This window comes from Chelonoidis abingdonii, chromosome 4 (assembly GCF_003597395.2).
Source record: "Chelonoidis abingdonii isolate Lonesome George chromosome 4, CheloAbing_2.0, whole genome shotgun sequence".
NCBI classification, from domain to species: Eukaryota; Metazoa; Chordata; order Testudines; family Testudinidae; genus Chelonoidis; species Chelonoidis abingdonii.
In genome coordinates, this window is record NC_133772.1 from 81,621,343 (window position 1) to 81,645,087 (window position 23,745).

At 42.3% G+C, this 23,745-nt stretch overlaps 1 protein-coding gene across 28 annotated transcripts in view; it reads left to right on the top strand.

The window, feature by feature from the left end:
• The window catches only part of GPHN (gephyrin), a 648,985-nt gene that overhangs the window by 254,742 nt on the left and 370,498 nt on the right, over positions 1–23,745 (top strand). For 26 of the 28 annotated variants that reach the window (XM_075065364.1, XM_075065351.1, XM_075065350.1 and 23 more), the window contains one exon: positions 21,639–21,696. The exons of the other annotated variants lie outside the window; for them this stretch is intronic. In XM_075065364.1, coding sequence (XP_074921465.1) covers positions 21,639–21,696 — 58 coding nt within the window. The remainder of the gene's footprint in view (positions 1–21,638; positions 21,697–23,745) is intronic. 28 annotated transcript variants of the gene reach the window in all.

Genomic DNA, 23,745 nt, shown 5'->3' on the forward strand with positions numbered 1-23,745 from the left:
GCTATAAACTATAATACTGTAAATAAACAATGTATGTTTCCTTTTCATTTTTATTGTAAACCATTATAATGATAGAAATCCCTAGCAATATGCGCTCAAAGAAATGCTACAATGCTTTGAAACAAAACAGTTTTAGTAAAGCTACACTTTAAAAAAACATTAAGAGCAAAATGTGGTGTTCAACCAGGGAAAACACACTATATAAATCTACAATGTACAAAACTGAACAATAAGCAACAATGTTAACAAAATTATTAAGAAAAACCATTGTGTTGCTATTAATTGATTTTAAAACAAAACAGTTGTCCAACTTTTAACACTGTATTGTGATTTCATTTTTTAATGAAATATAAAATCTGAATTTCTGTGCTATGTAAGTAAAGACTCAACTCTACACTCTACTAATTAGAAAAGAATAAAATATTACAGATAAAAATATAAAATAACAGTTATATTATAACACACTTAGGCAATGAGTAATCATCCAGTCCGGTAAAGGGGAATCCAAACGTCAAGTATCTGCCATATTTTCTTACTGGCTCATTTTGTGTAGCTGTTGATTGTCCAGGACTTTCATTATCTTCTCCACCAGTGCGCCTTCTTTTTTTCTAAAAATAAATTGATCCACGTCAGATTGAAATACTGCTTACCGTTTTTTACAGTTTTAAATGGCGGACTGTGTGTATGTTGCTAGGTTACTTTGCAGTGAAACACACCGTTGTACTTGCGAGAATTAAACTTGACATATTGCAGCTTGTTTTTTACAAAATAAATAAGGTTTTTGTTTATTCTGTCCAACATAAACAGCTCAAAACATCACATTTATATAGCTTTTACTTGGATTACACAAGTCACATGTAGTTAAAGATTTACTAAGAGCTTGACAGGAGAATGCAGTTGCACGGTGGACAACCTGGGATCATGTCTCCTTCCCTGCTATTACAGAGTCGTGCAGCTTTCAAATTATGTAGTGATGAAGGAACTGAGGAACATTTGGGCCTTCTCTGCCATTTATGCTCTCAAGAGTGGGTGTTGGGAAGGGGGAGCATGTGCGCATGTAGGGCACAGGTGTGGCCCCAACATGCATTAGCAACAAAAAAGAATCCCAGTGTGGTGTGCATGAGCACATGCGCACAAAGAGTGGAATCCATGTGGCAAACACATCTCCAAGACCCATAATTACTGTAAGGTGAGTAATTGTTCTTTTCTAAAAATGCAAATAATACAGATAATAACTATTTAAAAGAATGAAAAAACAGATAAAATGAAACTAGAGAAGGATCACCTAGGTTATCTCTCATTTCTGAATGTCTCATTTTTACTTCTTTCCCACTAACTGACATGTGAAAGTAGCTGATATGGAAGATGTGTGATTTATAACTACAAGTAAGAGATCTTGTTTTCTTTCTGACACTGTTCAAACAAAATCCACATTACTTACAAATGAGAAGTAGTTACTCTCTCAGTACAGGGCAACTGCACCTGTGTTTCCCCTTTGTGGACCAGCAAGGGCGCATACTCTCTCAAACTTGTAGCTCCTCTTTTCATTGACTTTCTTGAGTGCAAACACACATTTCACTCCCTTCTAACCAGGATATTCCCAGCAGTTCCTTCTCTTCGCTGTGTTATTCCCAGCAGAACCAGTCTGCCTCAGCACACTTGCTTGCTTTGTCTTAGAGATGGCTAACAGGTATCATTGCTACAATTATAAGTTACCTGCACAGAACTTCTTATTCAAACCTGTTTTATTCTTAAGGAAAAAACACTATAGAGAAAACAGATTAAAAACAATAAAAGAACCTACGCACATACTAATAAGCTTACCAGAGAACCCCCCAATCCTAACATGGGCTCTTGCAAAAGCAGTCTTTCAGCCCCCCATCTTCAGGGTTTCCTGTGTAGTCACAAGTTCATTCCAGCTTCAGCTCAGATCACACACACTCCTAACATGTTTCATCCATCCTTTATACAGTTCAGGGGTCTTTGATGTGGAGCTTCCTGGGGGAGGTAATTAATAGACAATGGGTTTTCCTCCCCAGGGCTTAGCTTCCAAAGTGTGGGTTTGAAGTGGGTTATTTGCATTCCCCTCACTCCCCAGGTATTTCCTAGGAAATCCACTTTACATGTATTGTCCCAAAAAGTCTTTTGACGTTCTTAGCTTTTAAGTTAGTCAAGTCTTTTAAAGAGTTGCATGCAATCTACAAGAACACATAAACAGTTGTATTTTCAATACAGTAGCCCTCAAGGACAAACTCAATTCTCTAAAGTTTAACTTAATTCAGTAAAGTTTATTCAGGATAGTCAGTCCGTCACAGTTAAATCTTTAAATACCTGAGTGAGACAAACTGAACAATCTTCATTTAATGGAGTTTCTTAGAATTTTGTGGTGTTAAGCTTTTGGTGATCATTGTGGCAGAAATGTGTTTTAAGGAAGAATTTGGAGAAGGACAGTGTGGTGGCTTTGTAGAGTTTTATGGGGAGCTCTTCCTGTGCAGATGAGAAGCAGGGGAGAAAGTGCGATGGTTAGAAAATTTACAGATAGATAATGAAGACTTAGCATTGTTGGCAGTATGGAGGTGGGAGTCAACATTTCAACTGTACAAAGAAGCGATAGGTAGGGTGAACATAGACTATGAAGAACCTTAAAAATGAAGGCAGGTAGTTTTTATTTGATGCAGTGGGAAAGGGGGAACCAGTAGAAGGATGCAAAGAGAAAAAGGAGATTATATGGTTGAAGTGACAAGGCAGGAAAACTAACTTTGCATGTTAAGTACACACATAGTTTTGGATTGCGTGTGAGTACACTCCAGATGATTGATCTTTGGCTGGAGATGGGGAGCAGAGAATAGAGAGGGCAACCAGACGTGAACCTAACTTGCTCAAGAGCACGCAGCAAGTCAGTCTCAGAGTTGGGATTAGCATCCGGGGTGAAATCCCCCAAATCATTGCTATGCTGCCAGTCTTTAAGAGAGTCCGAGATCCTTCTTGTAATTACTGAGGTGTGTAAGTGTTTTAAAGAGGAATTACCTAAGGCCTTGTCTACACTGCCACTTTACAACACTGAAACTTTCTCATTCAGGGATGTGAAATAACATCTCCCCGAGCGATGCAAGTTTCAGTGCTGTAAAATGGCAGTGTAAATAGTACACCAGTGCTGGGAGCTACTCCCCTCATGGGGGAGGGTTTTTTAGAGTGCTGGGAGAGCTGGAGCCACGACTACATAGCCATGTTAAAATGCTGCCATGACAGCGCTTAAACATTGGTAGTGAAGACATACCCTTAAACAGTTTCTGATATAGGGTACCTTATGAACCCTATATCAGAGGGATAGCCGTGTTAGTCTGGATCTGTAAAAGCGGCAAAGAGTTCTGTGGCACCTTATAGACTAACAAACGTATCGGGGCATGAGCTTTCATGGGTGAATACCCACTTCGTTGGATGCATATAGTGCCACTACATGCATCCGACATGTTGTGCCATTATATGCATCCAATGAAGTGGGTATTCACCCACGAAAGCTCATGCTCCAATACATTTGTTAGTTTATAAGGTGCCACAGAACTCTTTACCGCTTATGAACCCTGTGTCTTATTCATTTTGAATCTGGACCCTAAACTGTTTGCACATGCCCTCCACACACTCTCCTGAGTTAGTCATCTTGTTCTGACATCTTACTATCATTGATGTTACGTTGCATTGATAGATTTATTGGGTGCAAACCTGCCTGGCATGAATGAGGAATAGACTACATCTTTTCCATCTAAATATTATGATTCATTCCCGATTGTCCTCCAACACCAACAGTACCTGTGACTTTTTATCTCAGAAACGTATACTTCCAGTATACCCCCCACACACCCCTTTTATTTTTTTACCTTTCTTTGAACAAAATTTATTCTCTTCCTCGATCTAGCGTACTAAAAATAGTAGTGTGGCCAGGGCTTATGCTCAAATAAATTTGTTAGTCTCTAAGGTGCCTCAAGTACTCTTCATTTTACTGTCAGACACCCAACAAATTCCCTTCACTTGGGCAATGTGTGACTGCCCCATAATGATCCAGTACTGACTGTATTGCTGCAGATTCTCTGTGCCCCTCATAGAAGTATACTTACTTTAAAAATACCCAATCGAATGAAGAAGTGCCTCCTGTAAGGCAAAATAAGAAAGAAGAATGTATTACCTTCGCCGCTATTGTAATAGTCCACTATGCTTTCTGGAGTGTTCAGCCTACAAACTAAGGGTACATCTACACAGGGATTAAAAACCCTGCAGCACAACTGTGGCTGGCCTAGGTCAGCTGTCTTGGACTCACAGGCTTCAGGGCTAAAGATTCTGGACCCTTCACCCTTGCTGGATCCCAGAGCTCAGGCTCCAGCCCAAACCTGAATGTCTGCACAGCAGTTTTCCAGCCCTGGAGCTGGAGCCCCATGAGCCTGAGTCAACTGACACAGGCCAGCTTTGGGGTTTTTATCCCTATGTGGACATGGCCTTGTCAAGGTTTTTTCCCCACTTTGAACTTTAGGGTTCAAGAAGTGGAGACCTGCATGATCACTTTTAAGCTTAATTACTAGCTTAAATTTAGTACGCTGCCACCAGCCAGAAGTCTGTGTCTGGCACACTTCTGTTCCCCCAAAACCTTCCCTGGGGAACCCAAGACCCAAACCCCTTGGGTCTTAAAACAAAGAGAATTTAACCATCCCCCTTCTTTTCCGCCCACCAGTCCCTGGTGAGTTTAGACTTAATCCCTTGGATTCTAAAACAAGGAAAAATCGATCAAATTCTTAAAAAGAAAGCTTTTAATTAAAGAAAGAAAAGGTAAAAATTATCTCTGTAGAATCAGGATGGAAAATGCTTTACAGGGTACTCAGATTCATATAGACTAGAGGGACTCCCCCCCGCCCAGCCTGAGATTCAAACTTACAGCAAACAGAGGTAAAAATCCTTCTAGCAAAAAGACACATTTACCAGTTGAGAAAACAAACATAAGACTAATCTGCCTTGCCTGCCATTACTTCCTATATGGAAACATGAAAGACTGATTTAGAAAGATTGGAGAACCTGGAATGATGTCCCGTTCCTCTCAGTCCCTAGAGCGAACAACGAACCAAACAAAAAGCACAAACAAAGACTTCCCTCCACCAGGATTTGAAAGTATCTTGTCCCCCTATTGGTCCTCTGGTCAGGTGTCAGCAAGGTTCACTGAGCTTCTTAACCCTTTACAGGTAAAAGAGACATTAACCCTTAACTATCTATTTATGACAGGCCTAAATCTCTAATGGCTTTTGAAAGGCTTTTCTTCTTTGTCTAAACCATGTGAATTTATGGCTGTTTTTGTGAGGATGATTTTTCTGGTTCTGCATATTTTTTCTTTCATGAAGCTTAAAATCCTGCTCATGTTGTTTAATGAGCTGGCCAGTCAAGTATGTGATGCCCTAGTGGGAACTTTCAAAGTCACTGAGCACATTTTTCCTTAAACCTAGTTGACATTCCTGTCTGTCTGATTTAATGTATGACTTCCATAGTTATATTACCAATCAGATGGAACCGTCTAAAATCCTTACTCGCTTCTGTAAACATGTAATCATCCAACACACAAATTGTTTCTTCTATGTGGCAGTACATTTTTAAGATTCTTTCTGCATCTGAAAGCAGATTAAAATGATATTTTGTTCAGAAACTGGAAACTCTGAACAAAGAGCTATCCTTGCAGCCCAGTTCAGATGCAGTACCACCCTCTCTTTTTGTAATCTACTGGAACCATGGCACTAGAAACCATGAAATACTGATCTTCCTTCTAAGAAAACATTTGAAGAGCAGTTTATGTATAGTGTTCTTATCCTAGAACAGAGGTTGGCAACCTTTCAGAAATGGTGTGCCAAGTCTTCATTTATTCACTCATTTAAAGTTTCAGGTGCCGGTAATACATTTTAACGGTTTTAGAAGGTCTCTCTCTATAAGTCTATATTATATAACTATATTGTTGCATGTAAACAAGTTTTTAATATGTTTAAGAAGCTTCACTTAAAATTAAATTAAAACGCAGATCTTATCAGTTTAGTGCAGTGGTTCTTAACCTGAGGCTCACGCATCCCCTGGGGGTGCAAAATGCCCTTTCTGAGGGTGCGAGACATGTGAGATTTTGTTAGAAGATAAATCATCGAAAACACAAATTAAGCACAGGCACATAAGTACAACTACTTTGTTTAATCAAACTTATGTATTTATTAACATTATACTGACCCTGCCAGCAGGTAGGGGATCTTGGGGGACAATTACTGCACTGGTGGGGTGCAAAATAAACTTTATTAAGAAAATGCAAAAAAACAGAAAATTCAATAGTGAGGGGTATGGGGTTTGTGAAGGTAGACAATTGGGGAGGGGTTTCTTTTAGTAAATAGTATAGGGGGTTTCAATAGTGGGATACAACACAGTAGGGTACAATACAGTTGGTAACCAATTAACACTGAAATATAAACGTAACAGGTAGCTTACAATTTCTTATGTAAAGGGTGTGTTACAGCAGCATATAACCAACTAACAGTTATGGGAAAAATGTGTTAAATATCCAACAACTCTAGGTAAAAGTGTGTCACTGGTATAAATGTAAAATGTGAGGTGTGTTAGAGAGAAAAAGGGTAACCAATGGGGTTTTGTGCTAGACTTTAGTAATACAATTGAGGTTTGGGGGCAGTAGGAGCGGGGTGAACACGTGGGGGAAGGGATTAAAAAAGAGAGAGAGAAAACGGCAGTGTAGGAATGAGTTTGGGGATGGGGGAGAGGAGCACCGTGAGCGAGAGCAAGGGACGTTAAACTAGGGAGAACACAAAGCAGACAGGCTGCAAGTTTAAACAGTGACTGGGGAGCTGGGGTGGGCAGCGGGAAGACAGACTTAACCACACTTATAACAGAACACAGCAAAATCTATATATGATCTACTTAACCAAGATAACAAATAGAAGTACGGAACCAACGCAACATTTTTAAACCTAACTTACAGAGCACAAATACAAACAATTCTCTAACCTAACTTAACCACAGCTATGCAAATGAAATTACAACTTATCTAGATTAAGACCTGATCTAATGTGCACCTTAAGCACAGTGGGGGGAGGGCTGCAAGCTGGCAGCCAGATACAGTCCAGCGGCATAGGCTTATTTTTAGCAGTAAGCGCTGCGGAGCAAGAAACAGAATATTGATCAGTCAAGGGTTAGCTTGGTCTGTACGCTTGGTGAAGCCAGCAGCTAGAAGGGAAGCCGCAAGAGAAAACTCTTTATCATCCCAGGACGCAGCAAACATAGAGAGAGGACAGCAGTAGCTTGAGAATGGAGAAGGACTCGATTCGTTTCAGTAATCAGGAGATCTCAGCACAAATTCGTGTCGTGGGAGGAGTTTAAAAGGGAGGTACGTCAAAAACAACAAGAGCGGAGGAGGGGCCCCAAAGACCACTAGTCTGATCAGACCAGGATGGCAAAGCAAGACTTCTCGTGGTCTATAAAAAATGTTGGTTTAAGGCAAACTTAGGCAGTTTCCACCAGTACTTTGATTGGCTCCTCTTGATACAGGGGAGGAGAGACAGGGAAAATGCAGGTAGCATAAGGCATGCCTGGGCATGTTCTGAGCCACAGGTATGACTCATATGCTTAATTAGTTGACCACTTCAGGTCTTGCATTTCTGGGCAGCGCCCCCTACACCGAGCCCAGGTCTGAACAAAGGAGCTAAACAAAGAAGCAAGAAGCCCCCTCCCTAGGCAGGGCAGTGGCTCCAGTTAGTCTGTACAAGCCATCCCTATGAATAGGGCTATGACTTTAGTTAGCACAATGGCTGGGAGAGGTGGCCACCAGGACAAACAGAAGGAGAAGGGAAAGAAGAATGCTAGCAGGGGGGACAGCTGTAATAGACATATACATTTTAACGATTACTGTAATATACAAAGTTTTTAAGTCTTTAAACTAATTGTAGAGTAATTTTTTATAAGCGCTGTAGAGCGCTGAGACCAGGCCAGGAGCAGAGCCCTGGGCTGTCTGCCGGTACCCCAGGCTGGCAGGAGGGCTGAGCAGGGCCAGAGGCCCAGACCTCTGCTGGCAGGGGACCAGGCGGCTGGAACCCCAGACAAGCAGTGAGGTGAGCGGGGCTGATGGCCGGGACCCCAGCTGGCATGGGGCTGGCAGCCGGAATCCCAGACTGGCAGCGGGCTGAGCTGCTCAGCCCGCTGCTGGTCTGGGGTTCCGGCTGCCAGCTCCTGCCAGCCAGGGTCCTGGCCGCTGGCCCTGCTCAGCCGATGCAGGCCGGGGGTTCCGTTCACTCAGGCCGGCAGTGGGCTGAGTGGGGCTGGAGTCCAAGACCTGGCTGGCAAGGGGCCAGCGGCCCAAACTCCAGACTGTCAGTGGGCTGAGCACGGCCGGCGGACAGAACCGCAGACCGGCGGCAGGCTGAGCAGCCACTCCTGCCAGCTGGGGTCCTAGCCACCAGCCCTGCTCTGCCTGCTGCCAGCTGGGGGTTCCATTCACCCAGGATGGCAGCAGGCTGAGCAGGGCAGGCTGCTGGGACTGCAGCTGGCAGTATTGTGCTAGTAAAAATCGGCTTGTGTGCTGCCTTTGGCACGCGTGCCGCAGGTTGCCGACCCCTGTCCTAGAATGACTATTTTCAGATGATGTTTCATATGGCTGTATTTTATACAGTATTTTGGATGCCAGATTGTCTGCCAGAGTGAAAAAAAAAACTAAGCGGTTTTATTTATTAGGCAGGAAATCTTATTTGTCCACTACCCTCCAATTTTGAATTTCTAATTATGAGGCCCTCATGGCCAAGTACAACTATAACAAAGCTCCTCCAGTTTTGAGCAGTTCTTGAGATCTGCCAGAGGCAAAAAAAAAGAGCAATTCTTTCCCCTATTAGCTGAAGGCCACCTAATAACCCATACAGCTCTGCAGACCTCCCTAGATTCAGCAGACATGGCAGCTCGATCCATTGCTACCTCAGTAGTAATGAGATACGTATCCTGGTACGCCTTTTGGGATTCTCTAAGGAGGTGCCTTTTGAGGGACAAAAACTCTTCTACAAATGTACCGACAATGCCTTACATTACTTAAAGGACTCCCGTGCCACCTTACGATTTCTGAGAATATACACCCCACGGCCAAAACAGAAATCATGGAAATACCAGCTTCCCCCACAATTGCGACCCCAACCATACTATCCACAACAACTGTTTGATAACCAACGTTGTCACAAAAGACCCCCCACCAGGCGCAAACAACCATCCACACAAGGAATACAATCTCATACATCTTCCACTAAACAACAATTTTGAAGATGTGGTCACGGTCCCGAGAACCTCTCATCAGCTCCAGTCAAACCTACCATCTCTGCCATCTGTAACATCTCTAGCACATCAACAGTTTGGTAACCTGCTAGCTCCATTTTTACCATCATGGATGCTCATCACTTCAGACAGATGGGTCTTGGAAATAGTCCATCATGGATATTCTATCCTCTTCCCAGCTACGCCACCCTGCCACCCCCCATTCCCTTCAGGGACCACTCTCACATCTCCATCCTCGATGGGGAGGTGAAACATTTTCTTCAACTGGGAGCCATAGAACCTGTCCCTTACAACACAGGGGACATGGTTTCTACTCTCACTACTTCCTTATTCAGAAGAAATCTGGTGGTTGGCATCCTATCCTGGACCCTTGCTATCTGAATAAGTTTGTCAAGCTGCAGCGATTCAAGATGGTTGCTCTCTCCACCATAATCCCAGTACTGGAACAGGGGGATTGGTTCTCAGCCCTCGATCTGCAGGATGCATATTTTCACATCTCCATCCATCCCGCTGAGAGATGCTTCCTACGATTTGTCATCAGCAATGGCCATTATCAATACCGGGTGCTACCCTTTGGACTATCCACAGCACTGTGAGTTTTTTCCAAAGTATTTAGAATGGTCATGTCCTTCTTAAGGAAAAAAGGCATCACCATCTTTCCGTACCTAGATGATTGCCTTGTCAAAGCTCCTTCAGAGGCCGAAGTGCTCTAAGCAGTCCATAGAACAATGACTCTCTTCACAAGATTAGGTCTCCTTATCAACCTTGAAAAATCCACAGTGATATGTGCAGAAGCTACAGTGCATTGGTGATCTACTCGATGCCATACAAGCAGGGGATTTTATCTCACCTCACAGGGTCAGAGCCAGAACAGAACTGATACCCAGCTCTCAAATATGCCCCCAAATCTCAGCACGCATATCTCCAAATCTCCACCTTCTGGGATATATGGCTGCAGCTATGTTTGTTGTCAAGCATGCAAGGCTCCATATGGGATGTCTTCAGGGCTGGCTTCGTACTTTATACCTCCCCCCAAAACACAGCATACTAAAACTTCTGTCCATGCTATGTCAGGTCAAGGATTCTCTGCTATGTTGGACACATCCCAAAAATGTTTGTGTTGGACTCCCCTTTCTCCAGCCCTCAAGTATCATGATGCTAACCACTGATACCTCCCTCATTGGCTGGGGAGCACACTTCGGCAAACACACCATACAGGGCAGATGGACACCCACCGAATACAGCCTGCGCATCAACCTCTTGGAACAGAGGGTGGTCTGAAATGCTGGCCGTCATTTCTTACCACTCTTATAACATCAGACTCTGAGTCATGACAGACAGTCTCGCTTGCATGTATTACATCAACAGGCAGGAAGGAGCGAGATACCATTCTCTATGCGCAGAAGCAATCAAATTATGGAATTGGTGTATCCACAACAAAATCTCCATGTTGGCTGCATATCTCCTCGAACATTACCCTGAGCAGGACTATTTCACACAAGCATGAATAGGAGCTAGTTACAAGAGTGCTCCAACTCATATTCCATCAATGAGGTCACCCTACTATAGACCTTTTTGCCACTCAGTGCAATACCCGTTGCCCTCAATTTTTCTCCTGAGCAGGTCTGGGACGTGGCTCACTCAGGGATGCATTTCTCATAACTTCTCTACGCTTTCCCTCCTTTTCCCCTTCTGTTCAGAGTCTTATGCAAGATACAGAAAGACCATGCTTGGGTTATACTAATAGCCCCAGCATGGCCACGACAAATCTGATACACTTGCCTGCTTCACATGACTCTGTGTTGGCCTATCAACCTTGCTCCAACATCCTGGTTCTTCTCACAAGACATGGGACACATTTGCTACCCCAATCTGCAACTGCTCAACCTAAAGTGTGTCTCCTTCATGGCTCCGGGGTCCGGAAATAGCCTGTTCAGAGTCAGTAAGACACACATTAATAAATAGCAGGCGCAACACTACCAGGTAAACCTATGCACATAAGTAGACCAGGTTCCACCTTTAGTGTGTTGCAAGGCAGGTCGACACGGCTCATGCCCCATTGTTTCTCATACTGGACTATCTCCTTCAGCTGAAATAGAATGGATTAACTAATAGTTCTCTGTGCGTACACTTGGCTGCAATTACTGCATTCCACTACTCTGTGGAAGGATGCTCAGTTTTCGTACATCCTCTAGTTAAGCGTTTCTAAAGAGTGTTCAAAGTCTATGCCCACACATACATGTCTCTATCCTGCCCTGGAACCCCAACCTAGTTCTCTTCCCTTTCACTAGACCTCTGTTCAAACCAATGACAACATGTTCTCATCTACATCTAGCAATGAAAATGGCCTTTCTTGTAGCCCACAACGTGTGGGAGAAATCTCGGCCCTTATGTCATACCCACCATATATGGTATTTTATAGAGACAAAGTAACTCTTCGTCCACAGTCTAAATTTCTGCCCAAAGTTATTACATCCTTCCATCTGAATCAACCCATACATCTCCCCTCCCTTTTTCCCAAACTGCACAAAAATCAACAGGAAGTGGGGGGAGGGATAGCTCAGTGGTTTGAGCATTGGCCTGCTAAACCCAGGGTTGGGAGTTCAATCTTTGAGGGGGCCACTTAGGAATCTGGGGCAAAAATCAATACTTGGTCCTGCTAGTGAAGGCAGGGGGCTCGACTCAATGACCTTTCATGGTCCTTTCCAGTTCTAGGAGATAGATATATCTCCAATTATTTTTTTTTTTTTTAAGTGGCTCTCCACACCTTAGACATGAGATGTGCATTATCGTTCTACTGGGATAAAACCAAGCCATTTGGAAAATCTCTGCGTCTCTTTATATCCACCGCCAAATGGTCTAAGGGTACAGCTATATTGAAACAGTGCCTCTCTAAATGTATCTGACAGTGCATGTGTCTAGCTTATGAACTTCACAATAAGCAACTATCTCCCTCTATCAGGACACACATCACACAAGCTCTTTCCACCTCCATTACATTCTTCAGTAATGTTCCCATCATAGATCTATGCAAGGCTGCCACCTGGGCATCCTCAGATACATTCGCCCAACATGCAACAAACCTCGATGCCAACTCTGCCCACATATCTACACCACCGACACCATCACAGGACTAACCAGATCAGCCATACCATCACTGGTTCATTCACCTGCACGTCCACCAATGTAATATACGCCATCATATGCCAGCAATGCCCCTCTGCTATGTACATCGGCCAAACTGGACAGTCACTACGGAAAAGGATAAATGGACACAAATCAGATATCAGGAATGGCAATATACAAAAACCTGTAGGAGAGCACTTCAACCTCCCTGGCCACACTATAGCAGACCTTAAGGTGGCCATCCTGCAGCAAAAAAACTTCAGGACCAGACTTCAAAGAGAAACTGCTGAGCTTCAGTTCATCTGCAAATTTGACACCATCAGCTCTGGACTAAACAAAGACTGTGAATGGCTTGCCAATTACAGAACCAGTTTCTCCTCCCTTGGTTTTCACACCTCTACTGCTAGAACAGGGCCTCATCCTCCCTGATTGAACTAACCTCGTTATCTCTAGCTTGCTTGCTAGCATATATATACCTGCCCCTGGAAATTTCCACTACCTGCGTCTGACAAAGTGGGTATTCACCCACGAAAGCTCACGCTCCAAAACGTCTGTTAGTCTATAAGGTGCCATAGGATTCTCTGCTGCTTTTACAGATCCAGACTAACACGGCTGCCCCTCTGATATTCGCCCAACAGTATGCCATCATGCAAGATTCCTCCACAGACACTGTCCTTGTACATAAGGTCCTATCCTCAGTTATACCAGCAGCTCTGACATCCCAACCTTCCAGCTAGGGGCACTGTTTGTAGTCACCTACAGTGGAGCGCCCATGGGGACACCACTCAAAGAAGGAGAGGGTTAGTCACTTTGTGCAGTAACTGAGATTCTTCGAGATGTGTGTCCCCATGGGTGCTCCACTACATGCCGTCCTCCCCTCTGCTTTGGAGTGTAACATGAAGCTCTGGTAGAGAAGGAACTGAGGGCAGCTGGACCACAGAGCGCTATATTATACGTCCCGCACACAGCGTGAAAGAGGGGAGCTGTGCATGTACAGTTCGATGGGGAGTGCTATTGAAGATCTCCGACTCCAGACACAAAGGCGCTGCCGCACCTACAATGGAGCACCCATGGCAGGGACACATCTCGAAGAACCTCGGTTACTGCATAAGGTGAGTAACCCTCTCTTAAGGAAAACACTGCTCTGGTATCATCTATACATAGGAAAACCACACTCAGGCCTGTACAGAAGTGGGGTTTCCCTTAGCCAGGTAAAGGTGACTTTTATCTTAGTTCAGTTTGGGTCCTCCTTGGTCCATGTGCTTAAAGGGTTGTTGCAGCGAGACAGAAGAGAGTTATTCTCAGTCCTAGCACTGCCAAATGCAGGGCAGCAAAGGCGACCTACCTCCTATACATTGTTATTTGCATTAGGAGGAGGATAATGGGCCTCTTTGACATTTTTACCAAGGACGCAGGATTAGGGAGGGAACAGCCTCTTACCCCAAAGTACAGAAGGGGAAGGGATAGCTCGGTTTGAGCATTGGCCTGTTAAACCCAGGGTTGGGAGTTCAATCTTTGAGGGTCCCATTTAGGGATCTGGGGCAAAAATCAGTACTTGGTCCTGCTAGTGAAGGCAGGGGGCTGGACTCAATGACCTTTCATGGTCCCTTCCAGTTCTCAGAGATAGGTATATCTCCAATTATTATTATTTTATTATCAGCCTCCCACCATCACTGCAGAAGTTATCAAAGATGTATAATGGACAGGTTTCTAGGGTTAGAAGGAACTAAGTGGAGTTGATTGTATCTCCCTGATCTCTCCTTATGGGAGGAAGTAAGAGCAAGATATCAAACGTTCCTTTCCCCTTCTGAAGGGAGGGAAAACATCACTTTTCAGTACTTTTAAACTATTTCATTTTGAAATTGTGGGAAAATACCCACCTCTTCTGTTTTTAACTTTTTTTTTCTTTTTCCCTTAGAAAAATGGGGAATCTTTTACTTTTATCTTTCTCTTTAAGTGAGCAAAAGTAACATAAAGTAATATTGGCATTTTTTCCAGTTGGAAAACTGTCAGAAAGTGGGGGGAAACCCATTTTCACATGTTGTTACTGTTTTACCATGATCAAAAATTGAAAAACAGTTGAAAGGTGGGAGAAAATATAGGGTTTTCCACACTTTCTTAATTTTCATTTGTTTTCAAAGGAAAACCATTTTTCCCAACTGGAAACTTTTGAATTATGATTTTTCCCATGAAAATTCATGAGGGAAAAAATCATATTTTCTAGCTAACTCTATCTGCTATTGTCAGCAACAGACAGGAACTGATAGAACATGAACTTCAAATCATTTAATTTCTTAACCTAATTTAGATTCCCACATGTTCCTGTGGGCTCATAATTAGAAAAATATTATTGTCACATCCCTAATTATTATAGCCATCTTAGAGTGAAGCTAGGGAAGATCCTTAGCATCTGACACATCCTGCAACTCAAAGTGGATGTAAAACTGCCTTCCCAGGGCAGGTGGGCATTTCCTTTGCATAGGGAAATTCTGGCTTGGCATATAGCCATCTATATGAGCTCTGTACCTTCCAACATTCAGTTGTGTAGTCGGCATGGCCAAAACAATGTCCTATGACAATTCCTGGAAGGTTTAACAGTTACTTGGGGGCCTTTACATAATTGCATAAATTAGATCAGACTGAGTCTGCTTTAATCTCTGCCTCCAGGATTGGGGAAGAGCACAGCTTCCTTTCTTTAGGGTACCTTTGCTGCCTAACCCCCTTAAGTCCTGCATTGTATGTGGCTCAGAAGACTTGAAGATTTGGCTAAGGAAGTTTGCCTCAGGTTGCACAAATTGGTGTTAGAGTTGGAAATAAAGCCTAAGAATGCTGATTCCCAGTCCTCTGATCTGCTTACAATCACACATTCATTCTCCAATAACATTTCAGGTCTTTAATAGTCTGAATCGTTTATAAATACATCAGCAGAGAGAGTTCCCTTTTGGTAAATAGCATGAATGTAATTGTAAAATACGTCTGGAAAAACATGAGCAGAGGGATTTTTGTTTGTTTGTTTGTTTTAAAGAGGAAAGCACAATTTCACTGATGACATGTAGCTTCCTCATAGCAGTGAAAGCCTTGGCATCATTTCGACAGCATGATCTGCCTGAGAAAAGATTAATGTTAATTAAAGTGGCATCTGAGAACTTCTGCAAATGACAGCAGCCAAGCTGTCTGCAGTTATTTTTAAAACACTACATTGCATTCAGCATAACTCATTTATTAAGGTTTAAGGGATGAATCAATAGCTTAGCTTCTCATGACACTCCCTAAACATAGAACTGCATATAAGGACATATTTGGTCAGAACTAAAATTATGAAAGCAAAACAACACTGCCTCAGTCCACGGCCACCTAAGAAGTTTAAAAATGTATATGTATTTCATCGAAGAATAAATGTATTTCTAAATGATATTTGAAAAGGATGATAATGACAGGGAAAGCCCATCACAATGCTAACTTGCAAACTACACAGAAAATAATTTGGTGTATACAAAGAGATTCTGACATGTTTTGGCTTATTTTCAGAATATTAGTGTTTTAAAAAATATAAATACACTGCCAGACAGAGGTTGTGCTGGCAGTGACAGTTGAAAGTACTTCAGAGAAATCTTAAAATCATATCTCTCAATTTCGTTCACATCAGATGCACAGATTCTTGGGCTGACCTGCAGTCTTGGTTGCTTTTCATGTTCTTCAGACATGCTGTTTTCTTATCACTCCTCTTGACATTTTAATCATCTTCTGTCTGTATGTGTGTGACATTGTGTAGCCCCCGTTTTCCCCCCAATTCTCACATGGTGGGGCTGTCTGTTTGGGGGAGGTTTGTAAGACAGCTAAACGAACACCAATAAAAGTGAACAATTTCTGTTTTGCTTTAAATTCCTGTTCGGAGCACTTATCAGATCAGACTAGGCAGGTTTTTACTATTCTTGTGTGAAGTGCACAGAATTTTAATGATTCGTCTAGCAAAGTCACTATGGCCACAGAATTGCGTATTGCATTTTGCCCAGTAGTGACTCATACTCTATGTGAAAGTGCACTAGTGATACCATTTTAATTTTCTGTATATGTAAATTTTATACTGGTGAAAGGTGCCAAGTAGACAGTCCTGGAAACCAAAATTCATTCTTTATTTGTATAACAGATACATTACAGTACAGTAAAAGAGTAAATCCCTCCACTATTCCCCACCCCCTATTGGACTTACTGATAACCTGGAGAGAGTCACCTCCAGAAACGGCAGACTATGAAAGGCCTTGTATTTACTTTCAAGAAGTTTATGTTTGATGCAGTAGAGAAAGGGGACCCAGTGGAGAGACTGAAATAGAGGGGTTATGGTTATGGTTGAAGCAACAGACCAGGAAAATGATCTATGCTTTCACATAGAGCATTCTGAATGGAAAAGAGCAGACCAAGTTTGTATTTGGCACAGTCAGAGAGAAGGCTGTTGCAGTATTCAAGGTGTGACAGAGTTTTAGCTGTGTGGATGGATAGGATAGGATGATTTAGTTGGGAATTGGTCCTGCTTTGAGCAGGGGGTTGGACTAGATGACCTCCTGAGGTCCCTTCCAACCCTGATATTCTATGATTCTATGAAAGGTCATATCTAAGAAATGTTTTGCAGAAAGAATTGGTAATGTTTAGCTGTAGCAGGGGTCGGCAACCTACGGCAGGCCGATTTTTTTTTTTCAGTGTGGACATACTCTGTCATCTAACTGCTCATAAGTTAAATACCATGATGGTGAAAATGCCTGTGTCCTGTCTATGCCTCAGTATCCACTGTTACTACCACCAGTGAACGTGCACCAGTGGTGAATTACAGGAATAATTTTTCCTACCATGACATAGCATACATCTTTTTCATAAAGCAGTTTCACTCTGCATGCAACACATCATTTTTAAAGGTGACCTGCTTGTAGAGAGATGTATAGCCAGACACATAATGCAAAATCTTTTTGGTTTAAAAAAAATGTTTTATTAAAAAGCAAATGTATAATAAATTAAAGCTCTATTTCATTATATTTTAACTGCATATATATCTTTCTAGTGAAAGAAAAAAACTCTCTGCCGGGTAGAGAGAGAGAATTTACTGTATAAATATTTGATATTCTCCACTGCTTTGTCATTACATTTTTTCTAATGGGTTTCACTTCTGTAGGACTTAGAAAATTTAGTTCTGTTCTACAGCTGAGCCAGCAGGGGGAATATTAATAATTATATTCCTGAGCTGTACTGTCATTATCAGTGATGTGCTTCATGATATGAACAGAACCAGGGTAGCATGTCCTTGGGGAGAATATCAGTGCCTGTAAATTGAGACCTAATCCTGCAATGCATACAGTGCTTCAACGAGCAGCAAATGACAGTAGGTCTTGCAGTATATCATTCTTCAAATACCATCTTACAAAGGCTACTCGAGGGGCTTGGGTAGGGAAAGCATAGGGCTTGGCTACATTGCAAGTTGCAGCGCTGTGAGGAGTTACAGCGCTGCAACTTACTCGGTGTCCACACTTACAATGCTCAGTCAGCGCTGCAACTCCTGGCTGCAGCACTGGCTGTACCCTGTCTGCTATGGTGTAGCGAATCCAGCGCTGGATGCAGCACTGCTCAGGTGTGGACACTCACCAGCGTGTTATTGGTCCAGGGTATTAAGAGGTATCAGATCTGTCTACAACAAACCGGAGGTACTCCCCGGAGCTACAAACAGCTGCCTTTGCTCCAGCAATCGAGCCGAGCCGAGGCTTTGGATGTTAACAGCTTTGCTTGAGGAGACAAACAGCACGGCGGGGGGAGGGAGTCCGTGGAGAGCCTGTTATCTGGTTGAAGCTTTTACATTTGATGATTGAGAGAGGAGTGGGGGAAATGCCAGAATTTGCAAGGCAGGGAGCGTCACAGTGTCTGCCAAAAATCCGCTCTCTGTTTCCCCGACTCTCCCTGTCACACTCCACTCCACCCCCGCTTTTGAACTGCAAGGCAGGTAGCTGTCCCAGTGTCGCTTCAAAATCCGCTTCTCGTTCTCCCACGCTCCCTGCCAAACTCACCCACACCCCCTTTTGACTTGCAAGGCCGGGGTGTCACAGTGTTCTCAAAATCCGTCTCTCTGTCTCCCCGACGCTCCCTGTCACACTCCACCCCACCCCCCTCTTTTGAAAAGCACGTTGCAGCCACTTGAACGCTGGGATAGCTGCCCACAATGCACCACTCCCAACAGCGCTGCAAATGCTGCAAATGTGGCCACACTGCAGCGCTGGTAGCTGTGAGTGTGGCCACACTGCAGCGCTGTTCCTACACAGCTGTACGACCACAGCTGTAACTCCCAGTGCTGCACATTTCCAAGTGTAGCCATACCCATAGACTACATACAGTTGACCAGCTGTTTACCAAAGAAACTTTTCTAATTTATTTAGAAACTAAAACTATAACTGGCTCGCTCTCCCCTTGTACCAGTAACTTCTACTTAGGCATGATGTTTCTCAACTTTTTTAAAAAGTATCTTTTTATATGGAATGATATTTTTAATAGAAGCTTTGATTAAGAAACACAAAAGTTAAAACCAACATATCAATCTTTCCAGACAACTTTCTTTTTTTAAAAAAATGGCAATGCATGATATGGAGGGAAAGAATTTGGATAGGCAAATTATGCCAGAGAAATGGGCTTTGATCTGGAAATGAGGACCATCAATCTTAGTTTGTAGTATAATGAAATAAAATTTCTTTAAGATATTTTTTCAGTGGTACCTCACACCAGTCTAGTTAAAAAAAATAGAGACTGAATGAGGATAAATATTGGAGAAATTATGAAAAAAAATTGTATGTATATGCGGTGGACATGTTGTTTTAAAAAAAACAAAAACAAAGCCACAACATTTATGTATCCAGCAAAATAAAGGACAAATAGATACTCAGGTCTTTAGTTACCATTTATTCAATACTCAAAATATCTTCTGAAAAACAGCAGACCTGTGCAATTTTTTTGAATATTAACATTTGATAGATACCCCTGGTTTGAGAAATATGAGTAGAGTCAATAGTTTCATTCCGTTTAATAAAATAACCAAAAACAACATTCCCAGGTGATGTAAAGAGGGTCACTCTGTAATATTGGAAGGCCCTGCTAAATAGAGAAATGTTATGATTATATTACTGTATGATATTTGTCTAAACAAAATAAGTTCAGTGTTGTAATTGTTAATTTTTTCATTTTTAATATTTACATGTAGATCTATTAAAGCTTCCCAAATAAGTAGTTATAAAAAAAATCACAGAATCATTAAGGAGATGAAATTTAATTTCCAATTTTCTAAGTGGAGATTTCAAACTTTGGAGGATTTTTAAAAATGTGAACTATTAAAAAAAACATAACTACATGACCATGGCATTTAAATTAAATGAATTGCTATAACTCCTTTACTGCCAAATTGTATGCTAGGTATGTGGAGCAAAATTAATCTCTACTGCCGCCTCACATATTTGGTAATGTACATCAACACGGAAGTGCCATCATAAAACAATGCTATCTTAGGAGTGTATGGCTGAGGGGCTTTTTTTGTGGCATGTTCAATATTTGTTTGCTTTTTCAAATCTAGCTCAGAGTTGTAGCAGCCAGAAGTTTTTACCTTCTGTAGGCTTTACAATCCAGTAGTTCTTGATGGTCTATGAGGAATGAGTTGTTCTGTTTGTCTCTTTCTTCCACAATTATCTCTAGACTTTCTTCCATGTTGGTCCTTGTATATGGAATGCCCTTCCTAAGTTGGTCCATAAAGCCGCTACCCTCTCTCTTCATATGGGATACCAGCCAAAGTCCATTGAAGTCAATGGTTGTCTTTCCAAAGTCAAAGGGCTTTGGATCAGGCTCTTCAATACCTCCTCAAGATCCATGTCTTCCACAATACCTATAAGAAACTTACTAATTAGTAAGGCTCCATGTTTGTCATGGAGGTTACGGAAGTCATGGATTCCATGACTTTCTGTGACTTCTGCAGCAGCCGGTGTGTCTGGCCCAGGGGCTGTCTGAGCAGTCACACTGGCTGATGCTGGGGCAGTCTCGGGCCCCCCAAGCAGCAGGAGTTTCGGTGTGGGGAGGCTCAGGACCGGGGATTCGGGTAATGCTTACCTGTGGGGGGCTTCCTGGACAGATGACAGGAACTCCCTTCCCTCAGCTCCTAGCTCCATGTGCTGCCTCAGCCCACAGACATTGTGCCTGCCGCTCCCATTGGCCGTGGTTCCCAGCAAATGGGAGCTGCAGAACTGGAGTTTGGGGCAGAGCAGAAGCAACACATAGAGCTTGGGGCTGGAGGTTGCCGCTTCCCAGGAGCCAGGTAGGGAACCTGTCCCAGCCCCACCAAACTCCTCTCCCACTCCCCAAGAACCCGTGGTGCCCCTCAGGCTGCCCTCCCCACACTGAGCACCCGTGGCGTATCCCCCACCCTGAGCACCTGCAGTGCACCCCACCCCAAGCACCTGCAGCCCCCTCTGGTCTGCATCCCCCCTCCCCCCGAGCTGTCTCCCCTCCTCCCAAGTTTTAGTCAGGGATATATAGTAATAGTACCATATATAGTATATATGGACAGGTCTCAGGCAGTGAATTTTTGTTTACTGCCCATGACCTGTCCATGACTTTTGCTAAAAATATCTGTGACTAAAACATAGCCTTAGATCTTCTACTTGTCCATTCTATTTAGCTATTTTTACACCCCAAAAAATCTGCTCCATCGTGCTGTGCACTTCCCTTTGCTGAACAACTGCATGTTTCTGTTGATATCTCCTAGGTCCTTCCTCCCAGCCCCTCCCTACTAGCTTGTTACCCCCGTTTTTAGGTCTGGTTTGAAATTAGTTTGCCAACTCCCCAGGGTATATTATATTTTATTATTTTATAATTTAAGAAAAATTGTAGAATCTGGTAATTAATGACAGTTGAAGTAAGGAATAAAGCTCTAATGATGGTAATTCCTGCTTGGTTGACCTAATCTTACCTCTAAGGCTGGCCAAGCACACCTTACTTCTGATGCTCATTTTAACTACTTAAAGGTTTTTATTTGGTTAATGAAAGAAACATTTTCTGAACTGCTCAAATACCAAGTTAACATTCAAAACTAATATACTGAGAAATAACAGTGACAACATGAAGAACATTCCGTGCTTTGTGATACTGGTTATGAGAATATTTTTTTCTCCCAATTTCAGGTTGGGTGGGACTATATCTGCATACAAGATAGTGCCAGACGAAATTGAAGAAATCAAGGTACAGTATTACTATTGTCTTTTAACACTGCAAGTGTTTTGCTGGGGAGAATTCCTAAGGTGTTACATGAAAAAGCCCTCCTCCCTGCTTTTGTGCTTTGGAATGCACAGTGTGTGTATGGCCTTCTCTTAATACCCTACCTGATAAATACTGGAAATGGTAAAAAATAATTTTAAATATTGAATAGATGACCTGACTGCCATTTGGAGCAGTCTCTAAAATTAAAAACAGAATGAAAATAAAAATGCATTGTTGTCCTTTTAATACATTTTAAAGTCCTTTTTTGTCACTGAGCATGACAGATTATATTTGCTATTTGCTATATTCATCTAGCTATATCGCCACAGGGCAAAATCAACCTGACAGAATCTAAAAAACTCAATAAGGTTTTTCCCTTCTAATTTCTGACATGATACCTTTATTTAAACTGATTGGGGTATTTTATAGTACAACAATTTTAATCAGGCTTTATAGTTTGTGGCCAGAATTTTAAAACATGACTGCCTAAAGTTAGGTTCCGAAATCCATATTTAGGCGCCTTAATAGAACTGACCTGGTTTTGAAAGGTGCTAAGCACTTTCAGCTCTCATTGACTTTAGCAGGATGTGTTGATACTTAGCAATAGCACCTATATAATTCACGCCATTTAGGTTTACAGATTCTGGAGCCTAACTTTAGACATCTGACTTTGAAAATGTTGGCCTAATTTTTTTTAACATTTTAGAAATATGTAGGCTTGGAAGGATTAGATTTTTATCAGTAAATTCGGTAAGCATTGATTTCACTGTACACACCCAAACCAAAGAAAAATATTTCCATTGATAATCAAAATTTACAGATTGGAAAGGTGAGAAAAATGCAGCTTGAGAACTTATTAGAGTTTGATTTAAGGATATTTATTTTGTATATTTTGACATGCGATGTTGACAGTTTCTGTTTTAATGGCTATAAATCTTTAATTTTGAATCTTGACATCCACTGCCATTAAATAATTAAAATAAACGGTCACTCCCACCCCCTCCCACAAGACCTATTGTCAAAATGGAGAGGGCTGCGCTGTGGGATAGCTGTCTTCAATGCGCTGCTCTCAGTGGTGATGGAAGTGCTGCAAATGTAAACACACTCTGATGCCTGTGGAAGTGAGTACATAAATCAGCGCTTTTCTTTCACCGGTTCACTATCAGCATTGAAACTGATAGCCTGAATGTCCTTGCAGTAAAGAGAGGAAGTTTATTCTCTCTGAAGTCCTCCTATAAAAGGAGACAGAGAACAGAGGGTAATGGGAGAAGAAAACAGGAGAAAGATAAGAGGATGAATAGAAAAACAGAAATGATTAACATATAAAGAGTTGTGATGGTTTTCCGAGTACTTGGGTCTGTGACACCCCTTGCTATCCCTGCTTGAGGAATAACTGGATGTAGACTCCCTAAAACCACCAGCTTTTCAGCCACTTAAGCACTCTCTTGTGGGCTATGCCAGCCCTTTCTTTGCCTTGCAGGTTAACAAGAGGTGGACTCAGTCCCCAAGTCCCCTCAAATCAGTCCTCTGTGATTTCCAACCCCTGACACTAAATACTCACAGAAATCGTAAAAGCAGTGTAACTCCGTTTCACCAGATTTACCTTAAATCACTCCTCCTGTATAACACACAAAAATTATAAAGAAATGAAAGAAAGTTTATTTAAGAAAGAGTAGTGATTCCACTAGAAACAAGAGAGAGTGATGGAAACAAGTGGTTACAATACAAAACAAAATAAGAACACATGAACTAGGGCCACACTTAGTAATATTTACCTTTCCTACATAATAAAGTAGCTTCCCCCCCCAAATTTCAGAGCTGGCTGACTTCAGAGAAACCAGGCTCCAATCTTGCATGAAAAAAACACTCCTGCTCAATAGGCTGTCTATCAGTGAACAGATCCAGAGTGCCTTTCCCTGCTCTGTTATGCTGAAATAGTCCTTTGTCTTTATTCATAGATTGGGTGATCCCTAGTCTGCTCTAAAGTTCCTTTTTTTTACCTCCAAGTGGTTTTGATTGTTTGCAGGTGTT